Source organism: Phocoena sinus, chromosome 5 (genome assembly GCF_008692025.1).
Source record: "Phocoena sinus isolate mPhoSin1 chromosome 5, mPhoSin1.pri, whole genome shotgun sequence".
In the NCBI taxonomy this organism is placed as follows: domain Eukaryota; kingdom Metazoa; phylum Chordata; class Mammalia; order Artiodactyla; family Phocoenidae; genus Phocoena; species Phocoena sinus.
The window spans coordinates 27436337-27462275 of record NC_045767.1 but is presented as its reverse complement, the minus strand read 5'-3'; the positions used below and the strand labels follow the sequence as shown (position 1 = coordinate 27462275).

The window sequence follows — 25939 nt, the reverse complement described above, 5'->3', positions numbered from 1 at the left end:
CCCAGCACCACTTATTGAAGAGTCTTTTCTCCATTGTATATTCTTGCCTCCTTTGTTGTAGATTAACTGACCATAAGTGTGTGGGTTTATTTCTGGGCTCTGTATTCTGTTCCATTGACCTATGTGTCTGTTTCCATGCCAGTATCAAACTGTTTTCATTACTGTAGCTTTGTAGTATAGTCTGAAGTCAGGGAGTATGATTCCTCCAGCTCTGTTATTCTTTCTCAAGATTGTTTGGGGGCTTCCCTGGTGGCGCAGTGGTTGAGAGTCCGCCTGCTGATGCAGGGGACACGGGTTCGTGCCCCGGTCCGGGAAGATCCCACATGCCGCGGAGCAGCTGGGCCCGTAAGCCATGACCACTGAGCCTGTGCGTCCGGAGCCTGTGCTCCGCAATGGGAGAGGCCACAACAGTGAGAGGCCCGCGTACCGCAAAAAAACAACAAAAAAAAGATTGTTTGGCTATTTGAGATCTCTTGTGTTTCCATACAAATTTTATTTGTTCTTATTCTGTGAGAAATGCCATTGGTATTTTGATAGGAATTGCATTGAATATATAGACTGCCTTGGGCAGTATGGTTATTTTAGCAATATTAATTCTTCCAATCCAAGAACATGGTATATCTTTCCATCTATTTGTGTCATCTTCAATTTCTTTCATTAGTGTCTTAGAATTTTCTGAGTATAGGTCCTTTACCTCCTTAGGTAGGTTTATTCCTAGGTATTTTATTCTTTTTGATGTGATGGTAAATGGAATTGTTTCCTTAATTTCTCTTTCTGATATTTCATTGTTAATGTATCAAAATGCAACAATTTATGTATATTAATTTTGTACCTTGCAACTTTACCAAATTCATTGATGAACTCTAGTAGTTTTCTGGTGGCATCTTTAGGATTTTCTATATGTATGGTATCATGTCATCTGCAAACAGTGACAGTTTTACTTCTTCCTTTCCAATTTGGATTCATTTTAGTTTTTTCTTTTCTGATTGCTCTGCCTAGGACATCCAATACTATATTGAATAAAAGTGGTGAGAGTGGGTATCCTTGTCTTGTTCCTGATTAGAGGAAATGCTTTCAGCTTTTCACAATTGACTATGATGTTAGCTATGAGTTTTTCATATATGGCTAAACATCTTTTGAATAAAAATCTTAGTATCTTTTAGTTTCACAAGTTTTCCCTTTAATTACTAAGACAAATGTAGCCTGCCACCTGCTTCTTAGTCAAGGACCAAAAATAAGATTCTATGGTGTTAATATTTAAGAAAAAATGTTTATATATCAACTAAGTTAATTTTGGTGGACGAATGAGGTCCTTGTGGCTACAGTTTACTGCTTTGCAAAAAAAGTTCTAATGCTATATTTTTATATGTACAAAAGTAATCTAACTTTTCTTTAATTTCTAAGTTTAAGTTTTGAGCAATTTAAACTAGAATATCTTGCATCTATGTTACCTGTTCTCAGCTTTGCATAAGACTAAAAAATATGATAATGTTCTTCCCAAGGTTCTGTTGTCATCAAAATCATCTTTATTGGCTAATATATTTTAGGCACTAAACTATGCTTTGGAAATTCTAGAATTATAAAACATAGTTTCTGTCTTCAAGAGAAGTTATAATTTTGTTCTGACTGGTGGGTTATATGACTCTCCCACTCTCCACACACATTCTTACACACACATACACATATGCACAAATAGGATAGTTTAATTTTACATGTCATATTACAGGTAGATATTTATATGAGAATGTAGAGGTAGAATTAAATATATAGTTTTACCTATGACTGAAGTGAGGTGAATTTTACATGCATAATAATTCTAAAAGGAAACAGCCTTTCTCCTCTGTATCTTCATCGAATAATTTAAACATACCAACTCTTTTATTTAGAAGTTAGTCTTACTATAACTTCTGGGGATAGTGCAATATATTACCATATGTTGTTATGCATTCAGTAATTCCTCTCTTCTTTGGATAATTTATACAATAATAAAAGCTTATGTTATTGCTCTATGTAAAGTTTTCCCCCCAGAAAAGAACAAAATTATAGTTTCTTATTTCTGAGAAACAGGATACTAATGGTTCTGTGTAGTCAGTATCAGTATGATACCATTTCTTTCTATGTTTAATTTCATTACTAATGTCAGAGTTGGCAATTATCTGTTAAACTAATTAAGGTCAGAGAATGTTGAGTTCCATAGCCTATCTAATCAATTCCATTGCTAAGTATAGTCATTTTCCCATGATTTCAACTGTAAGATAATAATTATACAGACGGCAGGCATCCTGACCCATTATTCTTTATTCACTTACCCTTAGGAAGAGTTAGACAGGATTTGGTTTTATTGTGGTTATCTAATAGAATTAACATAACAAGTATAAATTTTGCTAATCAGGATTTTAAATCAAGTTTTTAAATTTAGTAAGTCTGCAAAAATTTACTTGATTCACCAAACTTTTCACTAGTTTAATTCATACAGACCAATGCTGCTTCGTGTGCCTATTTGTACACCTTCACTTTGTTGAACTTCTTCCTTTATTTTGTTTTATTTCCACAAGTATTTATTGATCTACTCTGTGTTGGGCCCTGTGCTGGGCAGTGGAGACACAAAGGTGAGGAAGTCATGGCCTCATCTATCCTGGAGGGCCAGGCTAGCTGGGGAGATACATGTGTAAACAGATAATTTGGGGATCCTGCTAGAGCCATTCACAATATCTAGTATAGTGTTGTGCTTATAACTAGTAGTCAACAAACCTTTATGAATGACTGAATTCTCAGCGTGTTATGGGACCCCAGAGTAAAGGAACTTGGTCAAACTTGAGGGGAGAAGGGTAGGTTGGAAGGGTGTTGTGAAGAAGTTATCCCAAGCCTCTGGGAAATACACCCATAGATCCACTTAATACAACTTCTCGTAGAAGTCAAATAATAAAAAAACAACTAACAGAGAATTCTCCATTTCTCATTAAACCTGGCTGGCTTAAGCCCGATTTTTTAAAAAAATGGTCCTGGGCATCTGAACCAAAGCTTAGTTTCATGAGATAAATTAACCCTATTTTTGTTTTTAGTTATGTTTAAATTTTGAGTTTCCTTACTTTTCAAAATTCTCTTTGGAGTTGATGCCAATGCTCTTACCCCAACAAACCAAGAATTTGTTTTGATAGCTGCCTTAGAAGAAGTTCACATATTCTCTGAAATGCAGTAATAACCAGAGGGGTTTTTATTGACTGATTTCCAACTGAGGGATTTTGTAGTATAAGCTAAAATGTTAAAAAAAAAGAAAAAAGGCAGTGCACGCTACAAATACTTGATTTGCTCGTCTTTTTCCACTGCCATGTGTCATGTACTGTAATTAATTTAACACATTCCTTTTTAAAGCCAGTTTTCCATCCTCTTTTTACATTTCATTGTAAAGTTACGGAAGCTCTTTACCTTGCATAGAGTTAGAATTGAATAGCTCAAACTAGTCAAGACAATTGCAGTTCATAGCACAAGGGTAAATTTAGAAAGTTACAGCAGGTCACATCCATTGTGGATAAAGCAATAGCTCAGTTGTACCCTGGTCTAATAGGGAAATGTCAGCTGCATGAAATTAGTATTCTGAGCTCATGCGAAATCTCCTGTACAGAAATCTGTTTTAGTCTCACTGGTGTATAAGTATACACATATACTGCAGTATACATAGATCTTGCAATTTTTTATTTTATCAGCACTTCCTGGCATTTCATGCAAGATGTTGATAGGTCAACAGTATTTGCTTCCAGAGGCAATACAAGAAGTGCTTCCCTATTCCTAGGAGTTTTATTGACAGAGAAATGGTAAGGAATGAAGCAAAAACCAGTATTGCTGTGGCCTCTGTCGGTAGTCCACATCCTCTCCTGGATTTTTTAGTCTTGCATTCTCAACACACTGCCATGCCGTGATAGCACATCAAATTTCACCAGACCAAAACCAAGCTATTGTGTTCTCTCCAATTTTAGGGTATTCTGTTTCCCCAGATTTCTGGTCTTGATTAGTAATGTCGCTCATTACACGCCAAAGCTAGATGTTGCCAAATTTTCCTTAATTTCTTTTCCATAAACCCTTATATTCAATTTCCCCAAGTTTTATAGCTTCTTTTCCCTACATCTATGACAAATCGTTACTTTTTTCACATTGCTGTCCCTGATATACTGCTCGCCAGAACTGTTGCAATAGTATCCCAGATTGTCTCACAGACTCCCCTCTAACTCATCTTCCATATGTTATAGGGTGATTATTTTGAAACAGTATTCTGATCTTGGCTTTTCCTGTCTTTTCACTTAGAGGGTAATGCTCAGCCTTCTTATGACGGCCTATAAGAACATTCATGGTCTGGGCCCTGCCTTACTTTGAGACTTTTACTTTTCTCATTTCCAACACGATCTTTATAATTCACACACACTGCATTACTTATAATTTTCTTCATACTGTGTTCTTTCCTACCACTATGATGTTGCACTCATTAGTCCCTGTGCCTGCTATGTTTTCCACCTAACTTATCACCAGGAACTTTATAAAATACTATGTTGCTATTCCTACTCTATATCTAAATGTAAAATCTATTTGTAAAACAAAACAAGCATCTGTTGCTTGGACTACTGTCTCTAAATGGATCTCATTCCTTGGACTACTGTCTCTAAATGGATCTCCCTGGATCCACTTTTACCCATTTCTATCTAATTCATGGACTACGTTGCAGCTAAAAAAAATTTTTTTAATGCAGACCTTAAAATCTTTTGAGGGGATGGATCATGTTTATTTTTTCTACATTAATCCCTTGCTCACTGCCGGGCATACAATAGGTGCTTCCAAAAATTTGTCTTAGCCTGGTTGTTAAGAGCTGGTTAAATTATTTTAACTAATTTTTAAAAATTTATTTTGGGGCTTCCCTTGTGGCACAGTGGTTGAGAGTCCGCCTGCCGATGCAGGGGACACGGGTTCGTGCCCCAGTCCGGGAAGATCCCACATGCCGCGGAGCGGCTGGGCCCATAAGCCATGGCCGCTGAGCCTGCGTGTCCGGAGCCTGTGCTCCGCGACGGGAGAGGCCACAACAGTGAGAGGCCCACGTACCACAAAGAAAAAAGAAAAAAAAAAAAAAAAAAAAAAAAAAAAAAAAAATTATTTTGTATTGAAACATAGTTGATTTACAATGTTGTGTTAGTTTCAGGTGTATAGCAAAGTGACAGTTTCATGTATATATATAGTATATATATTCTTTTTCATTATGGTTCATTACAGGATACTGAATATAGTTCCCTATGCTATATAGAGTTGGACCTTGCCGTTTAGCCATTCTATATATAATATTTATTATCAAAATAATCTGTTGTTTGACTAATTTATTTTCACTTTTTTCCAAACTGAAGCTATGATTTTTAAAAAATATATTTATTTGGCTATGTCTGGTCTTATTTGTGGCATGCGGGAGCTTCGTTGTGACACGCGAGATCTTTTGGTGTGGCGCACGGGCTTATCTCTAGTTGTGGCACACGAGCTCTAGAGTGTGCGGGTTCAGTAGTTGTGGTACGTGGGCTTAGTTGCCCTGCAACAGCATGTGGGATCTTAGTTCCCTGATCAGGGATTGAACTCGTGTCCCCTGCATTGGAAGGCAGATTCTTAACCACTGCACCACCAGGGAAGTCCCCTGAAGCTGTGATTTTTCCAATATGTACACGTTTAGATAGGTACAACTATAGATCTTTTCAGAAATTTAATCAAGTGAATAAAGTGAGTCAAACTGGAAGTTATTTACTTCTTATACAGCATACATGTTGCATATTCTTTAGGTTTTTAAAAATTTTAATTTAATTTTTAACAGGTCTGTTGACATTCATCAAGGACCAGCATGGTGAGGGTCAAGAAATGAATGTAAAAATGATTTTCCATATTACATTTAGGATGATGCAGATTTTTTGAGAATTACAATTTTGCTTTCCATGTAGATCATCAGGAATGTGCAAAAGAGTCTGAAAACTGTGCATGCTCCTTTGGGACCCACATACTGGGGAGAATGGGTTGAATAAACAACTTCTCAAAAATTATATGCACATTAGAAAGAAGGGCTTTTGCATTTTACAGATGACAATGAACTTAATAGCAGTTTAACCAAAGGGACTAGAGACACAGATTATTTCTAATAAACAACATGATTTTCATGCTCAAATTTCTGACACCCAGTAATTAGAAAGATTTCCAAAAACATAGAAACTCCAAGGGTGGCACAAATAGAGTTCTTGGGCCTATTATTCCTATAAAATTAAAATATTGTCTTGGGACAAAAAGTGATCTTGAATCACTTTTTTTTTTAGAAAGTGATGAATTCAAATTCTTATTTATTCTGGAGTAGACATTAATATTGCAGAACTTATGCACTCAAAAAAGTAAAATAAAAAAATTGAGTTAGCAGCTCAGTTTTGATGCATTTTTTTCTAAATTAGTCTTTTTTGAAAACAGTATGAGTTCAGAATTACATTTAAACAAGTACAGTCAGGTTGTTACTGTGTGCGTTTGCTGAGCTGTAATTAAGTGATACCCCCTAGAAAATCCATCTGACTGACAACTACAGATGTACACTGAACTGTGGTAAACAGAAAGCCCTTCTCTGTTTCTATGTGCATGTTAACAGGGCTACACTAAAATCAACAGTGTAAGGATACAAAAATACATGCAAGTTCTTTTAAAATAGTGGTCATATAATGAGGTAAGCCATTGTGAAGCTTTCATTGCAAGAGCGTATTTTCTTGTTGTTGCATCTTGAATAATTGGATGCAAGAGAAACAGTCTACTTTTTAGTGTGTGCGGTATGTGGGGCTGCGGTCAGCGCCTCATCTGTGCTGTGTCACGAAGCTGCTTCTGTTTGAGTGATGTCTGCTTCAGAGCAGATGGTCTGAAGATGAATAATCAGACCAATGGGGATAGAAATTCAGTGCCTACCTCAAGGGGGCAATAGTAAATTAACACTGTCGGATGCCTGACATAATAAAGAATTGATGAAAGATATTTTCACTTGGTTGGGTTTGGTTTTTTCATATCCTGACAGTTCTAAAGGCCTTCAAAGGAGACTAAAACCGAATTCAGTTCCATTTATCCTGATACTTAAGTATAGCAGTGGGATAAACTCTAATATATCTTTCCCTCCAAATGCCCTGTAGTATTTTAACACACTGATTAGTCAGGGAATGAAGAGTTTCCTGTAGAGAAGATTTCTTAAAGAAAGCATTAAATAAACTATTGTTGCCAAATTATATCAAAAGGTCTCTCTTTTTTCTCCTGACCCAAGTATTATTATAGTAGGTTATTATTCATTTATAAAACCTACTCTTTCTATGGCCAGCTGTGGGCCAAAGGCAAATTCCTTTGGAGATTTGTGTACACAGCATAAAAGCTTGATAAGCTCTTCCATGTTTTGGCCCATGTTCATTTGAGTTTATGATGCTGGCAGAACATTTTTACAGAGATGTCCAGCTCATTGAAAATTAGGAAAGATATTAGACCTCGGATACAGATTGTTTTAAAAATAATGCTTCATTATTTTACACACAAAACCAGTTGGAGATCCCAAAGCAATAATAGAGAACCGTTTAGAATTCAATCCTAAATAGATGTGATATGTGTTATTAAATTTCTATTGTGGAGCTCTAGATTTTCATTATTTTTATTGTTGGCATGTTAAATGCAGATATCCATGTTACTTTAGCTATTGAAAATATTAGGGAATATTATAGAGAAAGTATAATATTTAGTATAAGATTTGTGGAATATTTTGCTTGTCTTTGCATTGTCAACATTTTGAACATAAAAAGTAAAGCAGTACTCTGTAATGACCTATATGGAAAAATAATCTAAAAGAGTGGATACATGTATATGTATATGATTCACTTTGCTGTACAGCAGAAAGTAACACAACATTGTAAATCAACTATACCCCAGTAAAAAACTTTTTTAAAAAGTCAAAGAAAAAAAGGTAAAGCAGAACTTTTCAAATGTATCAGTTCACCCAATAGTGTTAGTGGTTGTATATGACATTAAACCATGGTGTGACAAGATACTTCTACCTCAAGAGGAACCAGTGATGAAAGTGGGGTGTCATAATCTCCTAATCATATGCCATTTTCTCAAAGCATGATAAGCTCTTTAGGAAGAAATATTAACTCCTGATAAATAGTTTAATAGCTAAAGCAATCATTAAGGTGCTTACCTAACCAAAGCAATAATGTCTTAAATCTGTTCATGTCGTAGAGAATGGACTTGAGGACACGGGAGGGGGAAGGGTAGGCTGAGATGAAGTGAGAGAGTGGCATTGACATATATACACTACCAAATGTAAAATAGATAGCTAGTGGGAAGCAGCCGCATAGCACAGGGAGATCAGCTCAGTGCTTTGTGACCACCTAGAGGGGTGGGATAGGGAGGGTGGGAGGGAGACACAAGAGGGAGGGGATATGGGGATATATGTTTATGTATAGCTGATTCACTTTGTTATACAGCAGAAACTAACACACCATTGTAAAGCAATTATACTCCAATAAAGATGTTAAAAAGAAAAATCTGTTGATGTAACTGAAGCCTCTCAAAGAGTATCTTATCCTTTGAGACAATCTGAAGCATTCAGTTGCAGTGTTCTTCAATTTAAATTTTTAAGATGAACCTCCAATTATTTAATCTGATGTCTGACCTACAGTGACAGCAAAATGTTTCCCTCACTATTCTGATTTTCTTAGATTTGTAAATGTTGTGGAGGAGCCACAGATATTTCCATCTACAAATTTACCATTTTCCCATTTAAATTCAGAAAAAAATTGATGTGTTTTATTTTGTGACAGAACTTCTGAGTTCTGTAGGTGTTTTGGAGTCGTAGGCAGAACATATGTCTAGAATACAAGTAATCAAAACTTGTTGATTTCCCTGCCTTAGGAGAAGTTGCTTAAATTTTCAACTTATGATAATGTTCAGTAGGAAACTGAGATGTAAGCAAGTTAACTTAAGAAACTTAAGAAAGTTTCTACCTATCTCTGTAAAAGTTCTCATTTTAGTGAAAGTTTTAATGTTTCATTGTATTGATATCTTCGAATTGAGCCTAGTTGTAGAAACATCTTATGGAACCAAACTCATGTCAGCAGAACAGTTACTTTGCAAGTTAGACTTTTACTGTCTCATAACATACTAACTCAGGAATTCCTATTTCTTCTGTTCAATAATTATTTTAAAATGAATATCTATAAAAATATATAAGCATTTAAAAATTTCAAAATCACAGGGAATCTGAAGTATAAAATAGTTATCAAATATATATCACAACTTTTTTTCTGATTTAGGGTTTTTGTTCCTACTAGTTTTGTGTTCTTGCAGTATTTCTAATTTATTGAGAAAGATATCATCACATTATTATTTTGATTCAGTTTTCAGAAAAGTGAGTGACACAAAGTGAGTGTACAGAAATTTTTTTAAGGTATAAAATTGTGTCTTAGAACTTACTTATATTTATCCCAGAAGACGTAACAACCGAGATCTCTGAACCAGACCTGGTCTTCTTGGATTTGTAGTAAATATTTTTGAAGACCAGAGGAGTACTATTTGTACAGTCTAATAAAAAGATGCTGTAGAATTTGAGTTAGCAACAACCTTCTTCGGAGTTCAAGCACAAAGCCGTGGGCATTTAGTAGCCTGCATTTTCTCTTAGACTGTGTAGCACCTTAAATATATGCAAATCAAATTTTCATTAAAAGCCTTGCATAATATGAATAGTCTGCCTTAGAAAAATTGCCTCCATAGTAAGAAAAAGATGCTGCTTTTGAATACTAATTTTTTCATCTATTTACTCTTCAGTGATTTTTGTCACTATTGTGTAAGTTAGGAACAACTTATTTTTCAGTGTTGCCGTCTTTTTAAAGTAAACGTTTCATTTAATTATAACAAACATACAGAAAAATGCATAAATTATATTGTTTATCTTGATATTTCTCACAAAATTTACATACCCATTTAACAACACCCAGAATGAGCAGGTAGAACTATGATATTACCAGCAACCAGAAGGCCCTTTCTGCCTCCTTCCAGAAACTACTATTCTGACTTCTAACAGTATAGATTAGTTTTGTCAGTTTTTGAACTTTAATAAATGGAATCATAAAGATGTCCTTTTTGGGTCTGACTAATTTTGCTTAGCCTTTTTTTTGTGTGAGATCTGTCGATGTTCCATGTGGATATGGTTCATTCACTTCTGTTCCCACTGCTATGTAATATTCTAGATTGACTCTTTTTTGAAGCGTAAGAATTGTACAAGGGATTCATGAATCTCTACATAGTATTGCAAAATATTCTTAATGCTTTGAAAGGGTTGGAATTGGTATGCTATAGGCAGTTTTTCTTTTCATGGATGATAATCTCAGGGAAGACACTGATTGTTGGAGTCTAGCTCCAACGAGTCCAGGGAAACCTGAGGGATGGACGGCGTCGGCGAAGGAAATAAGACCTGACACCCTCTGTAGATGTCAGCACATCAAGCTCAAATTTATTTTTCAGAGCAGGTATTTATATGTAGGCAGGTTTCATCATCATGTACAAAATGTCAACATGTTCTAACCTCAGAATATTTTTATCAGTTTTCTGAAAACATCCCCAGTTTCTAGATGTACTAACAAGATACTTCCCCAAGTTCTCATTAGTTGCAGGTTATTTTCTAGTAGTTAAGCCAAGCTATTATGTAAGTCTTTATTACAGAAGTGCAATCTTCGTGTTCTTTCTGCATGGGCAAGTTTTTTGAATAGTGCCTTGAAAATATTTACAATATATCCTACAGTTCCTGTGTACCTGACTCCACTAGTAGCACTTACAATACCTCCTACGCTCCCGTTTATCATCCGCCAATTGTTGCCAGAGTATTAACCTTTCTTTATAGTGGACCCATATGAAAGCAAAATCATCAACAGCCCCTTCGTAGGGGCCACTGTTGTTCAGTTGGGGGTGTTTTCCATAGGAACATCGCTGTATTTCCAGATTGTGTATTGCGTTCCCAGTTTCCTGGGGCCGAAATAGGTACTTTCCATTTTGTGACAATAATAGTGGGGGGTGGGTAGTAGTTTTTCTCATTTTCCTAACCCTGGGCGCAAATCCCCCTTGTGCTGTTTCCATATATAAGCTTAACACAGCCAAACAAATCAATAGAGATGTAGTCCACTGTCCTGGCACAGTGCTGCTTCGCAGTCCTGCCTTTGATTGCATCATGACTTTGTCATGGCGCAGGGACTCCAGGATGGCTTCCAACAACCGATAATGAAATAATTTTAGCATGCTAGTGAATAATCAGTGTCAAAGTGTAACACTAAGTTAAGGGAAAACAAACTTTGTCTTTATATAAAAGTGTAATTTCAAATGATCTCACATATCAAAAAGATATTTGCTTAAAATATGCAGGAAGAATTTAGTTATTGTTTTGATATTTTCTGTGTTAATCATTAATTATCTTAAGTAACATTTTATTTTATTTTATTTTATTTATTTTTAAAAATACATTTATTTCATTATTATTATTATTATTTTGATCTCACCATGCAGCATATGGGATCTTAGTTCCCTGACCAGGGATCGAACCCGCACCCCCTGCACTGGAAGGACAGAGTCTTAAACACTGGACCACCAGGGAAGTCTGTTAAGTAACATTTTAAAAGTAAAATAGGAACACCTATGCCTGAACCAATTTTCTTAAAACATAGGTCACTGAAGTAGGAACAGTCTTTAGAGAAATGGCATTATTTCTTTCTGAAGATCATAGCTCCTTCTGCATTTCCCATTTAATAGCAGTGTAAAGACCTATTGAAATGATGCTAAAAATGGAGCTTAATCAGCATGGTTGAGCTACAGTGTACAAACATATGGTTTATAGCAATTTTTGTTATTAGTGTCCAGCTGAATTGAAATTAAGTAGGATTTCGTGGTATAAAGTGTTTTACTGGTCATTTATATGTTCTAACTGCAGGAAGGCAACTTGTGGACTTCTTTCTGAAATATTTCAGTACATCTAGTGTGCGGTTCTCAGTTGCCCCCCAATTTATTGGTTTATGACAAGATAGTGATAACAATTTGAGCTACTAAAAGAGCTAAAACATTTAAACAATCCAGCAGTCCCTATACAAAAGTATGATTATTTAAGTGAAAGCATTCATATATCACAAAGAGGGTGTTTTGTAAAATCTTCATCTTTGGAGACAGACCACACCCAGTTCTGCTTTCTTTTTTGTCCTTTTGTACCTGCACACAGCATAATATTTTTAAACACTCTGGTCTTCTGGCAACAACCTTTTTATTTAAAGAAGATAATGTGTATGCATCTATCCTTTGATTTGTCATTGTTGTTTTGCCTTTATCATTTATAAGAAAAACTACAATTATTAAAAAATCTCGGTCAGGGTCCTCTGTGCCTGTCATTGAGCTAAGCATCTTCAAATCTTATTTCATTCTCCCAGCAACTCTATAAAATATATTTATTTTTTGATAAGGAAATTAAGACCCACAAAGACTCAAGATCATACAACTCATGATTTGCTGGACATGGTTTTAACTTATCCAACATTCCTAGGAAAAGACCTAAGGAATTGTAGAAATGTCCCTTATTTCATTATGTATATATTAAAGGTTTTCCCCTCAGGTGATTTTAATATATTTTATTTATTTTGTATTACTATAAAAATGTGGATCTTGGAGTAGGCAGGTAAATGACCCTGTTTTTACAAAGGAATGACTGCATCCTAAGAAAATAAGCAAATTCCCTAAATTCCACAAGGAGCATGTGCTTTCCTATGGTTAATCAGTCAGCAAATATTTGTGGAGGGTACAGGATAAGCCAGAGGCTGTGAGGCGAGGTGCCCCATGTCACTCCCTAGGGTAGTTGAGGCTGGTGGCTGACTCACACTAGAGGATGCCTGCTTCTCAAACTTGAATAATGTATTCCTCTCTTTTGAAGTATAAAAAAAGTTTGTGACCTCCAGTGCTGTTATTTTTATTGTAGTGTTAACTTATTTTTCTTTTAATTAAAAAAGACTTTTTTTTTTTGGCCGTGCTGTGAGGCTTGTGGGATTTTAATTTCCCCCGAGCAGGGATTGAACCTGGGCCCTTGGCAGTGAGAGCATGGAGTCCTAACCACTGCACTGCCAGGGAATGCCCTATAGCATTAATTTAAGTACAAAAATAAAACTACATAAAATTCCTTAAACTCTTAGACCATTACTAAAAAGAAAGTTGTACAAATTAAGCATGAACAGAACTACAAAACTAGTATTATTCAAATAGATAACACCAATGTAATCGAATGGATAGGATTGTCTAAAACTAAATCACAGATGTTGGATTTAACAGTAAAAAGATTTAACCTCAGATTTCTATAATACATTTCTGAATTTGACTTCAATGAAAATAATATAGAGTGTACGTTTTTATAAGCATGTTGTACAAGCATTATTAATACATTTAAGGTTTTGTTTCCTACTTCAGAATAGTTAAAGTGATTAGAGAACTTTGCCAATGCCAATTTTAATGGCATGCCATTTGATAATCATTTAAAGCTCTCTTCATTTACTTGGAGATGAAATTAGTATTGTGGTAAAGATGTGTACCTAATCCAGTAAAAGCTGCAATTGGGAACTGAAAAACATTTTACTCTGGATTTTCTGTTACAGTCACTGGTAATAGTCCAGGTAAGTTGGACCCTACAAAGATAGCATCTGAGCCTGTTGTTATTTGAAGCTTTAATGTGCTACTGAGTGCTGTGCTCAGGTTCTTTTGGTACATCCTACCTTGTATGATGGCCAGATTGTCTGATCAGTCTCTGTCCCATGGCAAAATATTTTGCATCCCATGCATCTGTCTATATTCCATCCCTATTTCAACTGTTATGCACTGAATTGTAAACACAAAGGCATATATCAAAATTATATGGTTGTACTCAGTTAAAGGGTAGCCATCTAGATGACCTGGAACATGCTTATATTCTCCTTCTTAGGTTGTTACTGAACTGTAAGCATAGAAGTTTTACAAAATCTTGGAGCAAGCTCATGAATCTCTGTGAGTGTGCCCCTGGACACTTCGGGGAAGCACTCATTTAGGACATAATGTGGCTCTGTGAATGCACATTCCTCCTTGCCTTTCATGTCCACCCTGCTGGATGCTGAGAAAGTATTGTTTTTCTAACATTCTGATCAAAAATGTACAGAACTGTGTCAAGAAGAACTGAAGAGGAAATTTTTCTTTCTCGGCTTGAGATGCCACACTCAGGTTGAAAAGGGGACAAGTTTTAATGACATCCATCTGTTGCAGATTAAAATAAGTGGAGCTCAGCATTTGAATGCCTTGTCCAGAGTCACACTTTATAGGCATAAGTACAATTGGTTTTAGGATTGAGAGTTCTAGGGACCTAAAGCAGCAAAGCAGAAAGAGATTAGTCTATTTGTCTGAGACTTTTACCCCAAAGGAATTGCTATTGCCTCATTTTCTCTTTCTTGTACTTTTTATGTGTGAAATCTCCTGGTTGAGGCAAGAGACAACAGTCTATTTTGAAAGCATGCTTCTCCCCTACTAATACCTAATTTTAATTTTTAAATTCTTACTTTTGTCATACTCAGAGGGAAATATAGCATGGTAAAAATTGCTGCATCTCTCACCATGAGTCCCTGAATCGTCTTTTATCTCTGTGTTGATTGAAGGTAACCAGACTGACTGCTGTTTATCCTAAGCTCTTGTGTCAAGAGCTTTAATCACAGATTGACCTCTTTGTAGCATAGGGTTTGCATGTGTTTATGTGGGAGTAGGAGAAAAATATATACTTCCATGCTGGTCTATACTTTAAACCTTCAAAATGTCAGTATCTACATATAAATTTTGAAGTCTCATTTGAATTTTGTTCTTGAAACGCATGCTCTGGAACCGTTTTATAATAACACACTTATTTGCATTTGCAAAATGCATTTCTAATACATTTTCTCACTTTGGGAAAGCTCAATCCCTTAATGGGGTTCTAGAAGAATCCAACTTATAGCAAAATCTACTGTGACTCAACTGTTGAAGAGGTCCCTGGCAGGATGGCTCAGATGCTACATTTCCACCGTCTCTAGCCCCTCCAAAGCACTGGGAGCATTTTTTGCTAAAATTCCAGGGACTGGCTGTAAGTCTTTGACTTACCTCTACTTTTTAGGAGTTTGATTCAGAAAAGAGAAAAATAGATATTAAAACTTGTTGTTATGTAACAGCAAAAGCAATCCTCAATGTCATGCACTGTCCCTAGAGAAGGTTCTAAGAGGGTCTAATAGATTCCCCTCCGTGATGCCAGAAGCCCCCTTCAGACCAACAATTGCCTCTGTAAGCTTTCACAGGGTGTCTCCAGGTGTTTCTTCATCCCTAAAGGGTCAGGTGCTCCCTTCTGGCTCTACTTGTTCATGGCATTCTTTTTTTTTTTTTTTTTTTTTTACAAGAATGATAGAGCACCCTGATCTTAGTTCATGAGTTTAGTCATGTTAGACATGTAGAGAGAGACAGTCAACTGGCTTTTAAATGCAGTGTGTACTTTACCATCTCTTTCTTTATTCCCAAGTGAGTATGTTTCTAATCAGTTTGTCTCAAGCCAGCTCTTCATTTTTCTAGGTGCATAGATGGCTGATAAATTTGAGGCTAGGGCCATCTGCCAAGAATTCCCTCTCCAGCTAAGCCACTCTGTTTAGCAAGTGCCATGATTTTCAGAGCGAATATGTAGACCAAGGGCATACTGAGGTTATCACAAGTGAAACAAACTTATAGCTCATAGGTTAGGTATTTGTACTAACATCTGCTTTGATACTTTGCAGCGATGAGGTAGAATAGCAGATAAGACTAGCTTTGAGGCTGATAAACATGGGTTAAATCTTGAATCTTCACTGAAAAATTATGTGACCTTGGAAACTTGCCAAGCCTCTTTCCTCACCTATTAAATGAGCGTAATAATAGTTCCTTTCTCCTAGTATTATTGTAATAATGATAAAATGCATATGACTTCTTAGCTCTGTGCCTGACCCACAGTAAACACGCATAAATGTTACCTATAATTATGAAGCCTCATGTATAAGATGGAAGTATTTTCTAGGCATCCTCTTTAATATAGTATAGAGCATGTGGATTTATTTTAAAAATCTATGGGAAATAACCTTGTCATACTTTCTGTGACCTAATATTACTTAATTTTTGTTGTTTTTTAGTAAGTGATGTTTCTTGTGGGATATTGACAGAATTTAATGCAGAGTTTAATGTTTCGCTTTTAAGTACTGCGGTGAGAAACCTGAAGGTGGAAAATCTTCCTGGAATTTAGAATTTGCTGCAAGCCGCAAAATACATTCATAGAATAGGCATTTAAAAATGAGTCATAATTCAGTCCCTGCAGCATTGCAGATATACTTGGGGCACCCTGCCATGGGCACAGCTTTCAGGAAGGATGGAGCGTGAGGCATCGTAGCAGGGCAGGCGGGAGGAGAAACAGTGTGATGTTAGTCATACCAGGACTCCGAGCGTGAATTCCAGATGTGTAGATTTCAGTCATACCTCTCAAATCCTCAGAAATTACCTATATTATTTGTAAATTTATACGCCATTGTGGTTTTGGGTTAAATATGAGGTAATTTCGTCCTAGGGTTTTCAGTCTTCCCCTGTGTAAATCATTTTAATGGTATGCAAATAATTCTGTATTTGAGACTCCCAGAGAAAACCCTTACGTTTCTATCTCCGTACGTCATCACCAGTCACAATAAATAGGCCTGACAGAGCGTGCCAAGGGCCCTGGCCAAGTCCATTCTTCGAGAGAGGGCAGGGCAGCCTACTGAGGAGAATGATGGATTAAGAGCTGCCCCACCTGAATCTTAATTCCTACTAGCTCCCTTTTCATGTTACCATTTTCTCTGTAGTCAGATGTTGTACCACCCAAAGAACTATAAAGTGATGCCAGTCCCTTGGAACCTAATGAAGGCTTATCATCATCCTTGTGTTAAGCTTTGAAAATCAGGCTTTGTCAGCAAGTCAGAGAGGCAGGGCGATTGTGGCTACATCTCTTGAGAAGTCTCCCCGAGACTTTTTGTGGGGGAAATTCAACTGTTCTCCCAGAATCAGATTTTGAGAGGAATGGGTGCAAGATGAGGACTTAAAAAGCAATTTGTACCCAGAGTGATCATCTTTACCAAGAGATTTGAGCCTGGTATTATGTCAACTGGTTTAAATTTAATCTTGTTTTTCCAAAATCACTGGGATCACAAAATTTGCATCGGCCCAGTCCACACTTGCCAACTGGTGCTATCTGCTTTCCTCGAAGCATCCTTGGAGCTTTCTGTTATTCCCTTATAATGAGGACAGACTGTCAGGTGACCCATACACAGTGCTCTCCCTCAGAGGAAATCTGAAAACCAAACAGTAAAGGAAGAGAAAGAAGAAACCCAGTACCTTATTTCATTTGTTTTTTAGCTCGACGTTAGGCTCAGTATAAAGTCACTAGCTTCCTGAAGCTAAAATGTATGGATAACAGTGGATTTGGGGGTAGTGTAAATTCATCTTCAAATGTGGCTGAAGATTTGGAGCAAAGTGGTAATAATTATTTTTATTGTTCTTTTATACTCTTTAATATAGCAGAGTGTATTTCCTATTGACTTTAATGTCCTTAAACAACTCTCTAGAAATACTGTGAAGTTGATGACTTGTACTGTGAATTATTATTCAGTGTTTTAAACTCAGGATTGAAATATTTTGCAACTGAAGGTTTTCTTTGTTTTTTTTTAACATCTTTAATGGAGTAGAATTTCTTTACAATGGTGTATTAGTTTCTGCTTTATAACAAAGTAAATCAGCTATACATATACATATATCCCCATATCCCCTCCCTCTTGTGTCTCCCTCCCACCCTCCCTATCCCACCCCTGTAGGTGGTCACAAAGCACCGAGCTGATCTCCCTGTGCTATGTGGCTGCTTCCCACTAGCTATTTTATATTTGGTAGTGTATATATGTCCATGCCACTCTCTCACTTCATCCCAGCTTCCCCTTCCCCCTCCCCGTGTCCTCAAGTCCATTCTCTACATCTGCGTCTTTATTCCTGTCCTGCCCCTAGGTTCATCAGAACCTTTTTTAATTTTTTTTAGATTCCATAAATATGTGTTAGCATACAGTGTTTGTTTTTCTCATTCTGACTTACTTCACCACGTATGACAGTCTCTAGGTCCATCCACCTCACTACAAATAACTCAATTTCGTTCCTTTTTATGGCTGAGTAATATTCCATTGTGTATATGTGCCACATCTTCTTTATCCTTTCATCTGTCAATGGACACAGTGCAACTGAAGCTTTTCTGATGCATGGTGCAAACATTCTTGTGTTTCTGTCTTTGATATGTTTTCATTTTATCAATATTTCACTAAAGGTCTTTTCTTTTTCTCACAGTCTGACAGCAATGCAAGCTTCCTCCGTGCTGCCAGAGCAGGCAACTTAGACAAAGTAGTGGAATATCTCAAGGGGGGCATAGACATCAATACCTGCAACCAGGTAAGAGCACTGCCGCTGGCTCTGTATTATACATTGAAGACACTCTTATTACCTGCAGATACATTCCAAGAGCCCAGCTTTTTTCGTGTGCTTGTTGAATTTACCCAAATAGCAGCAGTTCAGAATTATGAAAGTCCATTTTTCTTCCTTACCAACTTTTGAAGCCTCATATGGTTGTATCTAGAGCTAATAAGGCTGGCAAATTAGATAGATCAAAAATAATTGAACCTCAGTTTTGCCTATGAAATAATCTGGGCTGCCGTGAGCTGGAATGTTGACCAAGAACGATGTTTTACTTCTCGTTTATCATCAACTAGTTATCCAGACTCTGGCTTCTTTTCTTGTTTGCTGTATGCCTTTTACTTAGGGGTAACTGATTGTTACAATTTGGGATAGAGAAATAAGAGGATAAAATCGAAATTATCCCTCCCTTTCCCCCTAATTAGTTTTTTATTTTTTTCAACTTTATGCCTTTATTTATTTTTTATGCTCTATTACACTGACTAGGACCACCAAAACAATCCCCCCAATTAGTTTTAAAATATAAATTTGAATGAGAAGAGGTTGCAACTGTTGGCTTAAATGAGGTATTTGGATTATTTATTTATCACATCCATTCGCTAAGGACTTTAGACAATATTATACATTTGGATATTATTTGGTCCCAGTGATGTTGAGATTTTTGTGCTATTTTTTACTAAGATTTTAATGCCATGAATTAAAGTGTCTAGTGGACTCCAATATTCAATATAGTGTGCTAAATGTTGCACATCGGTGTGGTGTGTGTGTGTGTGTGTGTGTGTGTGTGTGTGTATGTGTGTGTGTGTGTGAGACAGAGCTGACTGGGAAGTGAATAATCCTGACTAATTTTAAGTTAACAGGAAATGAATTTCATTGGCAGATTCTAAATCATCTATAGAATGCCTGTGATATATATTGATATATATCCTGATATATATTGAGCCCAGTTACGTTCCATCTATAGTCGCCTGAAATTAGTATATCTTTCAAGTACAGCTTTTCAAAAACAACCTGATATCTTTTCATACTCAAACTTACTCTCCTCTCAAATTCCTACCTGCTGGTTTCCTCACCAATATGTTAGTTCCAACAGCTCTCCACCCTTGTCTTCTCCCCTACACCAGTCTAGCACTCCTTTTTCAGTTCATCTTCTACATCCACAAATTTGCACTAACTCACGACATGGTCACTTACCATGGTTGCAGTAACAGCCTCCTTAATTAGGTCCTGTCTTCACCTTGTCCACTCTGGTCAATCTCCACACTATGTCCTGAGTCATCTTTCTAAAATAAAAATATGATTATGGCACTCCTTTCACTACCAAACTTTCTATGGCTTCCAGTGCTTAGGTCAGTAAGATAGTTGTATAAAAATTACCTGAAGCCTTTTGCAAAGGGTGCAGGGTTTTCCTTGCTCCTCTTAAGAGTAACTGGCTTAAGCAGTACTGTCATCGATGGCAGTATTTCTTATCCTTTAGAGGAGTAACTCCCGTGGCGTCAAAAATATTGAGTGCTGGCTTCCCTGGTGGCGCAGTGGTTGAGAATCTGCCTGCTAATGCAGGGGACACGGGTTCGAGCCCTGGTCTGGGAGGATCCCACATGCCACGGAGCAGCTAGGCCTGTGAGCCACAACTACTGACCCTGCGCATCTGGAGCCTGTGCTCCGCAGCAAGAGAGGCCGCGACAGTGAGAGGCCCGCGCACCGCGATGAAGAGTGGCCCCCGCTTGCCACAACCAGAGAAAGCCCTCGCGCAGAAACGAAGACCCAACACAGCCAAAAATAAAAATAAATAAATTAAAAGAAGGTTCAACATTTAAAAAAAAATATATTGAGTGTTTGCTGTAGGGAATACCAGTCTGCTGTCACCCTGAGCATCCCTATATATTCTTTTGTGTGTGTCGAAAATGAAAGACCCTGTATGCTCTTTATCTGGAGCATTTCTCAGGGTAGTGATTGCAGTGAGCAACCTTGAGGGATTAGGTAACTTTTTCCTCTAGATAAGAAGTAGGCTTGTTCTTTCTTATTTTAAAAGCTGTGAATTCCCCAAGGTTAATGTTCTTCTTTAACATAACCCACGACACGCACAGGCATCCATCACTGGTCCTGTGTGTCACTCGCATGGGATTGGGAGGGGGGCATAGGGAACTGGTGTAAGCAACATATTGACACTCAGCCGCTCCTTTTGCCATGAACTATAAAGTCCATTGTCTCTGATCCAGGAGACTCATGTCTTCTACCAGTATCAGGAAATAGTAGCAGTTAAGCTTTTTAGCTTGTAGGTGAGATAAAATCCCAGACCTTACATAGTTCTTGACCCTGACCTATGGAATAAGAGTAAATTCCTTTATCCCAATATATAAAATCTTCATATTTTACATCTCTATTTCTTATCCATCTTATACTTCATTATGAATCTCTTTTTGATATGTTTTTAGTGTTCTTTTGAACAAATAATTTGAAGTTTAGATACATTAGTTACTTTAAAAGATTAAGACAACATCCAAATTCCTATATAGATTATAGTTAAATGAAATTCTTCCAAAGCTACCTGTGAGATTGAATATGAAATATTTAAAATTTTTAACATGTTAATTTTATTTATTTAGTTACTTAGTTATTTGGCCACATGGCACGCGGGATCTTAGTTCCCTGACCAGTGATCAAACCTGTGGCCCTGCAGTGGAAGTGCAGAGTCTTAACCACTGGGCCACCAGGGAAGTCCCTTCACATGTTATTTTAGACTTTTTTCAAGTATATTAAATACATTCCCCCAATTTTAATATCAACTCATTAACATTCTAAATTTGCAGTATGCTGGAAAATAGGCAATGAAACTGTTAGAACTATTAATTCATTTGGTAAAATCATCGTAAGTGATACCAAAAGACGAACCCAAGGAAAATAAAGTTAACCTCCGTCAAACCAAGTCCACTTCACCCTAAAGTATAAGAAATATCTTAATCTTATAAAAGACCTTGGAGTTTATTTTTAAAGAAAAATAAACTCTCAGCAGTAAATACTCAATTCTTATTCGCTTTATTGACCAAGCTCACTTTTTGAGTTACTTTGAGAAGTTTTTAGCTGCCTAACGTATTTTTCGTGTAGTGGCCGACTGTCCACTAGCATGTTACTATAAAGGGGAAGAACATGTATTTTTGTGAGAAGGCAACAAAATGTCGTGAAACCACACAGAACTTAGAGCCCAGCAGTTCAAGTTCCATCTCCACCTTTGTTAAGTCATTTCAATTCAGAAAGTGACATTTTTCTAACCGCTAAAACAAGAAAGTAATAATACATTCAGTCTTACACCACCGAGTTGAAGTGTAAATTAAATATGAAATATGAAAGGACTTTCTAGGGTGTACCTATTCTAATTGCAGTTACTGTGTATGTCTACCAAGAATCAGAAAAATTAAAATTGACCTCCACACAAAGTATGAGATTGACTCTCCTCAGTCACCTGAGTTTACTAGGTAGAAAGTAAATGTTGTTGTCTGGTGTTGGTTCTTTATTATTACCATTCAAGAATGTACATTAAATAGAGATTAGGGAAATGAAGTGACTAATGTTAACTAGTTAGTTGCTATGTATTAGGCTTTGTGCTGGGGGCTTTATGTGTGATGTTTCATCAATCAGCAGAGACAAATGTTATAAGGTAGGCATTCGCCAGAGTTTATAAATGCAGAAACTGAGTCCACAAGTGGTTAAGTGATGTCCCCAGGGTCACACAGATCTGTCTCGCACATACAAATCTTTTCTACTACAGGACGTCTTCCTGAGATGTTTGAATCTTATTTTTAATCTACCATTGCTAATATAAAAAGGACTTTATTCATCCTCAGATCAACATAATATGTAGTTAAAGGAACTTTTAAGTCAAAGAGCACCACCACCAGGATTACTACTAAAACTCAAATAAAATATAGAGCAGAATATAATTTCCAAATACCTAGGAGGGCAAAAGAGGCAACTCTTCAGCCAAAGTACTGCTATTTCTAAATATGTGAAAGCTCAAAGCTAATATGGCATATGAAAGAAGGAAAGAAAAAGTATTCTCTATTTTGCTTGTAAGCCTGAGTTTCTGGGGAGCATTATGTCATGTAACATAGAAAGCAGGATTTTCTGTACCCTGTTGTATTTTTCAATGAAAGGCAATCTGGGCTGTACCAACTTTCCAAAAATACCACATGTATTGGCGTGCTAAGATTCCTTAAACTGAAATTTGGATGAAAATCTTTTTCTTTATAAAATTGGTCTCGTAACTACCATGAGAATTTTGAAATTTAGTTGAAAAATACCATTTGGCTTCTAATTGTTTAAATGACGTGGGAAAAATTCATAAATTTGACACAAGACAATATTCTTTAAAAAAAAACTTTGTTTTCATATTTTTCCCAAATAGTTACAAATTTGTTAACTTTCATTTTCCGTAAAAGATTAAGCTGGTAATGTATTTATTTATCTTTTAATCTCTTGTACATTCAGAAAGGAGAATAAATCGTAGTGTTTGCTCCCTATTTTTGAAACTCATATATACTTACTTTTTACATTTATTTAGTAATTGTTCATAAGATTACAATATTATAAACAAGGTTAATAGAGCAAGTATTCAATAAATATTAGCAAATATTTTTATATTGATTCTCAACCTAAGTTTTAGCAAAAGTGGTACTGGTTCTTATAGGCAGGACAGAACATAAAAGGTATTATTGTAGCCTGTGTCACCAATTAGGAAATATCACGTTTAGTAGCAATTTGGTAACAGTTACTGTTATCTGGGTTTCTTTAAATTAAAATCTTTTTTGGAACTAAAATCTTTTTTATAAATGCCATTTGGATCCATCTGGTCTGGACCTCTCTTTAAAAATGCCAGAAATGACATTTAAAAATGCCAGAAACAACAAAAATGAATAACTGAGAATTGAATTCATAGAATTAATGGAATATGGAATGAACTATATATAGTTTTCTAACAAGTTAAATGAGGTAAAAATATTTGTACAAATAATCTTGTTATATATCTATGAGCTTATTTTGACCCCTCATTTAGAAGAAGCCAAAGGTGTTGCATCTGTCTAGTTCTGGCTATGTGTGCTCTTGTTTCTGGATTCTGCATTATTCTCTGATTTTTTTCAATACATTAATACCAGTTCTTGCTCTATATTGAGTAGCACTAAGTTGGATTTGAATAATGTATGCTAAATATTTTGAGAACTTAGAATTTTTAGTTTCAATGTTGATAAGTTATCCAATGTAAAGTAATTCCGGTAGAGACTTCCTCAACTACTTGTCCATAGCTCTGAAAAGTTTCACTTCTGTGTGTAACTACACAGGATTATGAAGATCTTCTTTCATTTAAAAATTGCCAAGGGTAGCTTCACTCAAATTTTTTTGTGATTTGTCTTTTTTTATTTTATTTAAAAAATTTTTTATTTATTCATTTATTTTTGGCTGCTTTGGGTCTTCGTTACTGCCCGCGAGCTTTCTCTAGTTGTGGTGAGCGGGAGCTACTCTTCACTGCAGTGCGTGGACTTCTCATTGCAGTGGCTTCTCTTGTTGTGGAGCTTGGGCTCTAGGCATGCGGCCTTCGGTAGTTGTGGCTCACAACCTCTAGAGCTCAGGCTCAGTAGTTGTGGTGCATGGGCTTAGTTGCTCCATGGCATGTGAGATCTTCCCAGACCAGGGATTGAACCCACGTCCCCTGCATTGGCAGGCAGATTCTTAAGTGCTGCGCCACCAGGGAAATCCAGGCTCCTCTTCTTAAGTACTCTGCTAATGTGATTTAGATTGAACAGAACAATTTATATTCTAAGAATTCTCTTGAATGCTCTTTTTCTATGACTAAAAGATGTGGATTTTAAAACATAACTCCCAGGCAGCCACTCAAACCTCCTTAAGTCGTCTCAAATTTTATCATCATAGCAGTCTTTCGGCCAGTCTGAACTCAGGCTTACCATTTGTTTATCTGTTTATTCAAGCATGTATTGTGTGTTTACTATGTGGCAGGCACTGTCCTAGGTGCCATGAAGAGAGAGGCAAAACCCTGCCCTCATATAGCTTATAATCTACAACCATAGAGGAGAGAGACAGTCACCAAGGAAAAAAGTAAAATATCTGGAAAGAGAGATGGAAGCAAATGACAGGGAGAAAAACATAGTTGCGGGGAAGGAGAGGGAGGGGAAGGGGAGCAGCATGTTACTTGAGGTAGGATGGTCAGAGGAAGACCTGAAGGAATTGAACAAGGAAGCCCTGCACTGTTTGGAGAGAGTATATCTTAGAAGAAGGCTTGATGGGGAGAAAGCCCCAAGGAGGGAGCATGCCTGGCGTGTTTGAAGCCAGTGTAGCTGGAGTAAAACGAGGGAGGGGAAGAGAAGTAGGAGGTCGGGGAGAGCCCAAGGCAGCACCAGAGAGCATGTAGGCTATTTTAAGAACTTTGGCTTTAATTCCGAGAGAAGAGAAGTGATTAGCAGAGAAGGGACATAAGCTGACTTAAGTTTGAATAGTCACCCTTAGACTGAAAGGGAGCAAGGGCAGAAGGAGGGAACACTTTTGAAATACTTTACCAAGACAAAGGAGTATCACACTTTTTTTTTTTTTTTTAGGAGTATCACACTTTACAAAGGAGTATTACACTTTTTGTCATATTTTCAGTGAGAGATGAGGTGTTCTATTCTAGGTAAGCAGGCAGGAGAGATGGTGAGAAGTGGTTGGATTCTGGATATATTTTGAAGATAGAGCTGATAGGTTTTGTTGATGGATTTCATGTAGTCTAAGAGCAAAAGAGAGGAGTCAGGGATGAAGGCTGGGGTCACAAAGGGAATAATGAGGGTGGAAGATTCATTACCCGAGAGGAGAGAGAAGGTGTGAACTAATCGTCTAGGAGAGTGGGAGAGCGTGATTAAGTGTAACAGTGAATGATTGCTGAGTGGAAATGGGAGGAGTCAGAGATGAAGGCTGGGGTCGCAAGACGAATGCAGGCTAACGTTTCATTAACTGGGATGGGAAAGACTGTGGTTTGAGCGGGTTTGAGGGAATAATCAGAAGGTCACTTGAGAACATGTTAAATTTGATTTGTCTAGTTGATATCCAAGATATTGAGCATGTAGTTGGATAGATGCGTCTGGCGTTCAGAGGAGAGAGTTTGGCCAGAGATCTATTATTTGGAACATTCAGTGTTATAGATGTTATGTAAAACTAGGAAACTGGACAAGGTTGCCAAAACAGTGAGTGAAAAATTTATGAAAAATTGAAGAGGTCCAAGGACTGAGCCTTGGGACCCTCCATCTCTTAGAGGTCAGGAAGATGAGGAGGAACCAGCAAGGGGAATGGGGAAGAGTTGCCCAGAGAAGTGGCAAGAAACCCTGGAGTG

General features: G+C 36.9%; 1 protein-coding gene across 5 annotated transcripts in view; it reads left to right on the top strand.

Moving 5' to 3' along the window:
• The window catches only part of ANK2 (ankyrin 2), a 574287-nt gene that overhangs the window by 347553 nt on the left and 200795 nt on the right, over positions 1 to 25939 (top strand). For all 5 annotated transcript variants that reach the window (XM_032631821.1, XM_032631822.1, XM_032631820.1 and 2 more), the window contains one exon: positions 18448 to 18549. In XM_032631821.1, coding sequence (XP_032487712.1) covers positions 18448 to 18549 — 102 coding nt within the window. The remainder of the gene's footprint in view (positions 1 to 18447; positions 18550 to 25939) is intronic.